Source organism: Arachis ipaensis, chromosome B03 (assembly GCF_000816755.2).
Source record: "Arachis ipaensis cultivar K30076 chromosome B03, Araip1.1, whole genome shotgun sequence".
Classification (NCBI taxonomy): domain Eukaryota; kingdom Viridiplantae; phylum Streptophyta; class Magnoliopsida; order Fabales; family Fabaceae; genus Arachis; species Arachis ipaensis.
The window spans coordinates 117,087,945-117,097,942 of NC_029787.2; the positions used below are offsets into that span (position 1 = coordinate 117,087,945).

The 9,998-nt window shown below is 35.5% G+C and overlaps 3 protein-coding genes across 8 annotated transcripts in view; all 3 read right to left on the reverse strand.

The window, feature by feature from the left end:
* LOC107631118 (regulation of nuclear pre-mRNA domain-containing protein 1A) lies at nt 944-8,178 on the reverse strand (the record flags this gene model as incomplete). Its single annotated transcript, XM_016334453.2, is given in 8 exon segments — nt 944-2,191; nt 5,662-5,697; nt 5,813-5,955; nt 6,030-6,186; nt 6,306-6,461; nt 6,676-6,923; nt 7,729-7,823; nt 8,146-8,178. Coding segments are annotated over 8 exon segments (1,582 nt in total), but the record flags the coding sequence as incomplete, so codon positions are not given.
* On the reverse strand, nt 3,162-5,485 carry LOC107631119 (transport and Golgi organization protein 2 homolog). Of its 6 annotated transcripts, none has more exons than XM_021119374.1 (7): nt 5,400-5,485; nt 5,233-5,296; nt 4,566-4,643; nt 4,338-4,426; nt 4,063-4,246; nt 3,539-3,692; nt 3,162-3,414 (listed from the first exon to the last, which is right to left on the reverse strand). In XM_021119374.1, the coding sequence occupies exons 3-6, from the start codon at nt 4,572-4,574 to the stop codon at nt 3,549-3,551; spliced, it is 426 nt and encodes a 141-aa protein (XP_020975033.1). In that variant the 5' UTR covers nt 4,575-4,643; nt 5,233-5,296; nt 5,400-5,485; the 3' UTR covers nt 3,162-3,414; nt 3,539-3,548. The 6 variants fall into 6 exon arrangements, with proteins under 6 accessions (XP_020975033.1, XP_020975038.1, XP_020975037.1 ...); XM_021119379.1 differs by having other exon boundaries at nt 4,338-4,408; nt 5,400-5,471; XM_021119378.1 differs by lacking the exons at nt 5,233-5,296; nt 5,400-5,485 and adding an exon at nt 4,828-5,193 and having other exon boundaries at nt 4,338-4,408; nt 4,566-4,701.
* The window catches only part of LOC107631117 (apoptotic chromatin condensation inducer in the nucleus), a gene marked incomplete in the record, with an annotated part of 4,857 nt that continues 4,318 nt past the window's right edge, over nt 9,460-9,998 (reverse strand). Inside the window, 1 exon segment of the mRNA XM_021119380.1 lies at nt 9,460-9,998. Coding sequence (XP_020975039.1) covers nt 9,726-9,998 — 273 coding nt within the window.

Here is a 9,998-nt window from a genome sequence, read left to right on the forward strand (position 1 = left end):
TAAACGAGCGTCCATACAATCATATGCAAAGATCTCAACTTTACCCTTCGACTCTCTAATGGGACCACCGCTAATTTCTCCACCGTGATCCCTAACCTCGCCCTCAAATCTGCCATCCTTAGCCACGCAGAAGGTTCCACTTAGAATTTCGATAGGAATCCGCAGCAGCAGTAATAACAATAATCAGTTTCAAAGTCTAAAGAATCAAAATCAAAACTTTCTGTGTAACCAGAGATAGTATGGAGGGAAATGCTTGAGAGCCTTCAAATGAGGATGAGATGCGGTAGATCTTGAAGGTGAAGAGGATCAAGACGAGACCAAGGATGTTGAAGATTATAGAAACGTAACCGAGGAGGATGAAATCGCAACTGAACTCGCTAGCCTGAGCAATGAAACGGATTGTAAAAGGAAAATCCATGAGTGCGAGGGTAATTCGGAGAAAGCGGTGATAGAAGGCAAGAACGGAGTGAAGTGCAACCAAGAAGCAAGTCTGAGTCTGCATCTGGGGCACCTTGTACCGCCGAAGGAAATCGGGATGAGTGACAAAAGAGAAGAAGGAAAATTGAAATTGGGGTATTTTTAAAATTATAAAAATTAAAAGTGGATCATTTTTGTAAATAATTGTTAAACTGACACGTCCCCCTTAAACTTTAACTACAGGTAATTCAATTGACGGTTAGTCACTTTTATCAAATTTTAAAATCGTTCGAGAATCATTTTGTCAATAACAAAAATCACATACAATTTTATCACCGCAGAATCTTTCGATTTAGTATTACCCGATCTATATATATATATAGCAAACCCTAAACCCTAAAGATTAGGATTATTAGGATATTTAAAGCAAGCGAAATAAAGATTATGCAAACTCAAGTATGTTGAAACCCAAGAGAGAAAAAGAATTAATTAATTAAATAAGTGCACATTACTTACCAAAGATATATAAGAAAATAACATCAGAATTTAATAAATTTTAATTCTAATTCTAATCTCTTGTGGTAGAATAGCAAAAAGTTGGCTCATGTTTGTCAAATACATCATTTCAAAATTGAAAAACTTGATAACATAGCTAAACAAATACACAGGAGAACGGGATCAAATCAAATAAAAATCTATACCTGGGGATTATTTTATCAAGGGATTACTATGGCTGAATCAAAGGCCGCGGCATGATTGATTGGTCTCCTCATCAGTATATACAGTAAAGTACATCATCATCAAAATTTGTATTGAGATCTCTTAAATATTTTTTGTTCATGATGGGGCGTCTCCTATCAGTCTTGGATGAAGTTGTTTAGCAAATTTAGAATGTTGCAGTTAGATACACTCCCTTCTAATCCCGGGGACCAGGGTGCCATAATGCCATTTCATAGATTTCCCCCCAACTATTTGCCAGCTCAACACCAGCCATCAATAAATTAAGAATCCAAATTTATTTCAGAGATCAATTTTGATTACAGTTTTACTATTGCTATTCTCACATAGAATGTTGATGATTACCATAGTACACCATTCCAGGTGGTTGAAGTGGTTGGAAACCATGTGGTGCTGGGGCTTGCTGAGGCATATGTACGGGAAGATGCTGAGTTATAGGTGCTGGGGGTTGCTGACTTATTTGCAGTGTCTGATGCGACATAGGAACCATTGACCCCATCATATGGGGTGGGGGTGGTCCTGGTGGCAATGGTGGGACGCTACCATAGGCATAAGGAGGAGCGACAATGCCTACTGTTGACTGCAAATATTGCTGGGAGGGGGGATTTTGTATCATCTGATATTGACCTTGTGATGCGGTAGCTGGATTTAGGGTGGTGGGTTGTGGTACCACAACTGAAGGATATGACTGAGTTTGAGTGGCGAGTAACTGTTGTGAGGTCATAAATACATTTCGATCTGATGTAGGTATTGATTTCTCAGGTGGAGTGGACTCGGAAGCTAGACCAGCATTTTTGGCCTCTTCTGCTGCAAATGATGAGAGTACAGAACTCATGATCAATTGAGAGGATGAAGAAGCTGCTAGCTTATCGGCAACCTCAGCAGCAATCGCAGCAGCTGACCTCTTAGTTGCTGCTTCTAATTTTACATTTGCATTGGTAACTGAAGTCATTGCAGTTGATGCTTTATATAAAATATCTTCATTGTCAAGTCGCTTTCGCATGGAGCTAGCCTCTTCTACCTGTGCTTGTGCTACCTAAAAGTCATTTAATGAGACATACGAGCATAAAGTTCAAATTTGCAAGTATCATCATTAGCAGCAAAAACATCTTCAAGTTTCGAATCGAAAGCATACTGAAATTAGAATGGAATTCAATGCTCAACACTTGCACATTTTTCTTTAATGATACCACCAAACTTTTACTTTTTAAATAAGCTGGAAACACTTGAGATTTACTAAAATTATGCAAGCACACTAGTTTTGTTAACTACTGAACTCCCGTATGCTGAACTTTTTAATCAGGCAAATGCCTCTGCTAACCAGTTTAAATTTGCTCAAGAAACATATATTTTGAAATTCAATATAATTGGTTTAGGTCCAAGAAAATTTAGTGTTGCCTTTTCCATCTGAACTTTTTAAGGGATACCAAATACTGCCTAAGAAAATGCATTTGTTATGACTTACGGGAGTTACATTAACTTAATGGAAGTTCATCCATTCATTGCATTTTATTCTACTAAATCTTTTGAAGCTTACACTAATTATGATTACATTATTGAATTCAACATGATGCCCCATAAAATCTTAAGATTATGTGGTAGAAACACAGAAGTAACTAAACGGTAACAAACCTAGATAGATGACAAATAAATAACACTTACTACCAATACAAAGCTAGTCCAAATAGGACAGTTTTCTGAGTTAAACAATCATGATATATACCTGAATTTGAGTTCGAACATTTTTCTAAATAGCAAGGTATCCAATAAAAGCTATGATTAACATAAAAAAATTTCTAAATAAATAAGAGGAAAATATTACTACACTTGAAGCATTACACAAACATAAAATAAGGCAAATGAAACAAAATGGAGATAATGAAGCTGCAGGATACTTGTTTCTGCTATAAAGGAACATTATAACTCTGCCATGTTTTCTCACCTCAGATTTTATCCCCAGTACTAATGAAGCTGCAGCAGCTACCATTAAAATAATCAAAGGTCAGATCCCCACTGTCGATATCTTCGAATCTGTACATTCACTAGATCCCCATCAGCAATTGACTCAGCAGCACGAGCAATCAGGTTCATGCGTTTTACCCCCTGGTCATCCTTACCAGCTAAGCTTGGTCTATAATTAATATAATTAAAAAGAATAAAAATAAAGTGAAAGAAAATGGATTAAAGAACCTGGATAAGAAGTGGAACAAGATCTGGATCACTCATGCTAAGACTAATCCTCCAATTGAGTCCTATACACTTTATTTCTTTGCAAGGTAAGCACAAAATATGATACAAATTGAAAATGAAAAAAGAAATCAAAAGAAAATGAAAAAAGAAATCAAAATAGATACAAATTGCAAAGTGTTATATATCATAATACCTTTATGATATCAGCTTTGTCCCATACACTCATTATACCTTTCTGAGCAGCCTAGATTGAAGCTGCAAATATCAATACAAACTAGATTGAAGCCATTATATACATGTGCCTCTTCAACAATTTTCTCTGCAAACTCCTGAGGACTCTTCTTACTCTGTCATGTTGCAGTATTTTCATTTGTTATAAATAAATATGTTAAGATTACACGATGCAAATATGTAATGGATGATATAAATAACTGTTTAACTGTTATGGTAGTATAAATAGTTAGTTCCCTTGTACATTTCAGTTTTCTAGTTCATTACTCTATGAATCTAAGAGAATTATTTCTCGCAAGCTCTATTTTTCTCGGCTTCTTCTTGCACTCATGAACTAAATCACTAACATTTTCTCAATTTGCGTAAGATATATAAATGAAGTTATTAGATTATATTTGAAATTGGTACCATAGGAAAATAGTCACATGAATTTGCAAAGCAACAAGATCTTAAGAAACAAAGTAACAAACAGATGGAGTGTGTGACCTGAAGGAATCGGATGGTCAAGTCTCCCCTGGTCTTGGGTTCCAGAAGGCTTTCAACTTCCCTAAAATTGGTGAGGAAAGCCACCGTTCCATCTCTGGTGGAGCCCAACCATGTGCCACCGCCGAGCTCATCCCTTCCGCCCAATATAATGTCGCCGGCCCACCATCCTAACGGCTCTGTGGGCCTGTCAACAATAAACAAATGGTTTTCGTTAGTCACCCAAGTTAAAATCAATCACGTTTGTTACAAAAAAAGGAACCAACACAAGCACTCACCGGTAATAGAATTCGTCCCTGTTGAAACTCATCAGCTGCATCCAATGCTTATTTAACAATAACATCATCACCTGCAATTGTGATAATTTCTTATTAAAAACACAAAACAAAACAAAAACAAACAAGATAATTGAGTTCAGTAATGTGATTGTGAAACTGACCAGTGTTTAATTTGATACTAAGATAAAATCAATTTCCGAAAAAGTACCAAAAGTAACCAAAACTGACCAGTCTCATTATACGACCTTAGAACAGTAACCACAGCCAAATCAATGATCATCAACGACTCCAGGAGCCTCCAATTTTCTAGATTCAGGCCAAATCAAACGCAGAATTTTCACTACTCAGCAACAATTCAGCAAAGCTAGCGGCAGAAAATTCAATAATCACATATCTCCAATTTTAAAATTCAGATTCAGAACATAAAATTGCAGAATTAGAGTCTACAACAGCAAAAGCTTCAGAATTCAGCAAGAAATCTAAAACTTACAGAAGAAGTTCACATCAAAGGAGAAGAAGGAGACTCATCAGATTTCAATTTTACATTTTAACCTCAACAACAAACAAAATCAACAGAGCTGGCAGATCGAGCAATAATTCAGCATTCATTTTTGTCTATTTATGCAGAAAACAAAGAAGAAGCGACAGATTTGGCTGAAGAAGAAGAAGAAGAAGAAGAATCCCACCTAGTTATGCAGGCAAAAATACAAACAGATAGAGGACATCCATTATATTAGCCAGACATTTCTACCATTATTTATAGGAACTCATACCCTTGATTCTATAGAGATCTAACAAAAAGAAAATTGCACAATTGCAGCAAATTCACTATAAACTGAATAAAAATAATAGTAACAAAAATATGGTTGTTCATAGGAAGTTGACAGAAATCCACCTCACTGCAACCGATTCCAAGTTTCTTTCGATCATTCAAGCATCGTTTATGATATTTCACGTACCTGAAGGGAAGAATAACCTCATGAGAAATCCTGAAATTACAACATGTTCAATATAGTCCTAGACCTTATTACACGTATATCATAGCCAAGTATCATAACGTACTTCTGCTGTTGGAAACCGTTTTCTTCTAAAAGTTGGTTACTTGGATGCTGAAAAGGTGGGAAAGATTTTGGCATGGAGCCCACAGGAGGACTACTCGAAAGACCACCATGTGGCGAACTACTCAATTTGGAGGGTTTGAGACTGCAAAATTAAGAGAATAATTGGAAAGAGCTTTTCAGTGATCAAACTAAAGAATCAAACTACCAATACAAAGCTAGTCCAAATAGGACAGTTTTCTGAGTTAAACAATCATGATATATACCTGAATTTGAGTTCGAACATTCTCCAGTTCAGATTCCTGAAAATGTATACAGAGGATTGCAAGATGTATCAGGAACTGAAAATATCAATGTGAAACCTAGTAACAGCAGAATTTGAGCACAAACTATTGAGAATATGAAGTGATAACTTGCCTGCTCATGCAAAGCTTCTTTCAACTGAGATACAAGTGCTGCTCTACTTGCTTCAATTAATTTAAGACTTTCAACACACTGTTTCAAAATATTTTCTTGCTGCTCTAGTTCCTTAGACAAAGTTTCTCGCTTGGGATCCTTTGCTGAAAAGAGAAAACAACATAAGAACCCTGGATTTCAAAACTCAGTTGTTACGTCTGTTCTGTAGATAGCTTACCAACAGCACATGCAGTGTCAACATCTTTTTCCATCTTTCTCACACGATGAACAGCAGACTTGCATTTACTCATCTCTGCGTCTTCATCAGGTGGTTCATTGAGCACCATATCAAATGCTGAGACTATTTTTTCTGCTGTACCTCCAATGGACAATTTCTGAATTCCATAAAATTACGTCAGTTGCAACTTAGTTTGAAGGAAGCAACAATGTAGAAAGCATAAAATGCTATAGTATAAATTTGGGGAAGGGGAGCCACAAAGGTACTCAGCCTCACCGTTCTAATGGAGCGAGAATCCCTTTTCACAATTTTCACATTACGGGATCGCTTTTTGTTGATTTCCAATGGTGGAGGTGCATCTTCTCCAAGTACTACAGCTTTAAGGTTGTGTGCCTGAGATCTGAACACTCTCCTTTGCTCCCATATGTCAAGCTAAAGTTAGGCAAGCACCAAGTAAAATACAATGAAATCAATATCTCAGTATGTAAACCATTTGTGAATATTCTATGCGAAGTTCAAAACTCATGCATGAAGAATATGGAGTAAAACACTTCATGACCATATCACCCCGTACTTTTTCATCCATTTTGATTGGGAAAGGTTGTATTCACAAGTACAAACTTCCAATGCAGGAATAGGGACTTACCACCCTAGATGCCACCTGCTTTGCTTGATCATCACCTTTCTCAAGAACATCTTTAAGTGCTGCAGGAATAACCTTCCAAAACTCAGTTACAAATTCATTTCCTTTGCGTTTGCTGTTCTGCAGGATGTCATTTGCAAGATACAGAAGAGGAACCCTCTGAGCTGTCTCTGAATTGAAGAATTGTTTATTCCATGTTTCTACAACCAGTTCTGCTTTGCTCCGGTGAAATATACACCAATGTGATAAAGCTATAGATGGAGTTAATGATAACAAATTATCTTGAACCTATAACCAAAACATGTACTTCATAGAACTAACTGAATCTAAATATGCGGTTAAATTGACCTTCGCAAGACAAAAAGAAAAGCCATGAAAAACACTAATTCAAACACTCACTCCAAGTTACACCACCAAGCACTTACATGTTGATGTTGATCTTAAAACTGAAATAAGTATGGCAACAATTATTATATAGGTATATAGGAACAAAGATAAATCTTCCATAAACTAGGGATGCTGCAGCGCTTTACCCTTTTCAGGAAACAACTGTGTCACTAGAGTGCAGGTCCTAAATAGAAAATACACAAGCCAAAAAAGGAACATGATTAAATATATATGGGCAAGAAGAATATAGATGCCGTCAGAAAATTCAAGATCAAATTTTTCAATGCCCCAAAACCAGAATGGACTTAATTCAACTTAACAAAGCTGATGCAAAACTGAGAGCTTCATAAATATATAAAAAGAAGTGAATATCCATCGATACAGTGATTGCAAAATTAAAATTGGAACGTTCATTAACTTCTAGTTACATATAGATAACACGAAACATTGAAACAAATCTACATTTTAAATAATACTTTCCATAGCTTTCTACTTGCAGTTTCCCCACACAAGAACTCATCCAGAAAGAGTCATACAGTCATGATATTCTCCGTAAACCGCAAAATTCAAATCTGACTTGGCAAAGTAATTCAGAATTCATATGGTTGAAAAGCGAATTCAATCAAGAAACATCAACCAAGCACAATGAAAGAAGAAAAAAAAGGATACTTTCAATACATTGCTGGGTGCTGTTAAGCTTGGACAGCTTGTCAGCGAGTATCTGCTCGCTGAAGACGCTATTCATAGCTCCCCTGCTAACCAACCTGCGGTACAAAAAAGAAAAATGACATTAAACGAAACCCTAGAAACAAAAACCAATTTAACGAATATAAAGGCGAAAATTTAAAAATTTAAAAACACTAAAACCCTAAAACAGAATTAAAATTGAAAAACCCAAAATGGGGGGAAACTGAAAAGTGGAAGAAACAAAAGCAGAAGCAAGTTTGAAAAAAACGGAAGCAATAAGAAAAGAGATTCAAATTGAGCTAAAGCAAGAGTGGAGAATTAAATCCAAATGAAACGGTTCATATGAAGAATTGAGTAAATGCAGAATAAGGGGAAGAAAGAGGAATTGAGCTGAGATACCAAGCAAGAGCAGCAATGCAAAATGAATCCGAAGAGGTTGTAACGCGGCGTAAAAGGTGAAGGCTTGACTCTTGAGAGTGAATGAAGGAAGCAGGGAGGGAGGCAGGGAAGGAAGGAATGTGCCTTAAAAGAATAGAAGAGAAGAGAAGAGAAGAGTGTGTTTTATTTATTTAAAAAGAAGAAAAATGTTTACGTTTTTAGGATTTATGTTTTGTCCATTTGGCGCAAACTGTGGAACAAGTTTGTCTTAAAACGGCGCACCTTAGTTCAGAGTACTTAGATACGCACTCATCTAAAATCACCGACTCTTCCTACAAAATCAACCATTTTCCTCTATCACCAGAAATCAGGAACGTTTCTTCTTCAATCCGATGGAAAGATAAAAGAAAAATATATGTATTTTTTATTAAATTCATTAATTTAAAAATATAAATAAAAAAAAAGACAATTATCATAAGTTTTATAATAAGCTTTTTCTTTTTCAATAAACAACGATGAATGGATACAAATACAGTCAAATTCTCTTTGATCATTAATTATTAATCTGACTAATTTCTTTGTTTATTACCAGGTCAACCTATTCGTTTTCTTAATATGGATTTTTCTTCTACGAGACAATCAAACATAAATACTATTGCGTGTAAAATTAAACAATTTAATTAGCAGGAATTAAAAAAACAATTATTTCTTATATAAAATTAATTTTATAAATTTAATTTTGATAAAAAATAAGTTTGTGTTAAAGTGATTTATATTTAATAATTTTTATATTAAAATAGATTATAATAAAATAAATATTAAATAGTGACGTTCAAAAAAATTGAATATGCTTCCAACGCATTTGGCCATTTACCAAACACGCTCTTAATCATTTCTCTTTGTTTTCTCTTAATTCTTTTTTTTCATTTTTTTGGTTTTATATTAACGACAATATCTTTTTTAACAAAGTCCTTTGGGGACTAAGCCAAATATTTTCAAATGTTTAAACCTATTCTAAACTAAAAATTTTACAACGATCAAAGTAGAACATTTTGAAAATATTTACACATCAAAAGAAGATATGAGGAAAAAAGGCAAAATTTCATGAATATAGCTTTACAAAAGTATCTTATTCGTCGCTACCAAATATAACACTACAAAGTACTAGTAATTTTGTGAGTGACCTCTTGCTGTATGTATGATAAGGGCTAAGGCTACATAATTCTATGTTTATCAGATTCGCCTGTTCCAAATTTCCTGACGTAAATAATCTTTCCCAAGTCCAAGCACACAATTAATGCATTCAGGTAATTATTCAAAATTCAATTCCAAGGAAAAAGCAAAGCAAATTCTTATGGAAGTTCATTCGATTTGGCCAAGGATACCTTACAAAGTTCATTAGTGTGACATTTGGACAAATTTAGGTTTCGAGTTTCAACCCATTCAAATATAAATTACCATATACTTACCATTGGTATAACAACAACAACATACCTACAGTTCCAAGATGAGCATTTACGAAACACATGTTAACTAAAAAAATGGTAAGAAATAAAAAAAAATCATAAAAGCTGACAGCGAAGAATCATTGCACTAAATCCCTACTTCTTGATGCTTCTGCCCCGTGCCGCAAGTTTTGCTGCAACTTTCTCTTCAGATAAAGGTAGATAGTAAATTCGAGGAGTTGCTCTGGTTTTGCGAAACAGATCATCCAGTGTGACCATAGGTTGGTCAACATCCTCTGGAAGGGGTGGTGGGGGTGGTAGCTGTTCTCTTGCTGCTGGAGGGGTTTTTGACTGTGGTGTTGGTGGAGGAGGGAAGGTTGGAGCAGGTGGCTGCTCTCTGCAGCGACGAACGGCAGGCTCTGGCTGTAA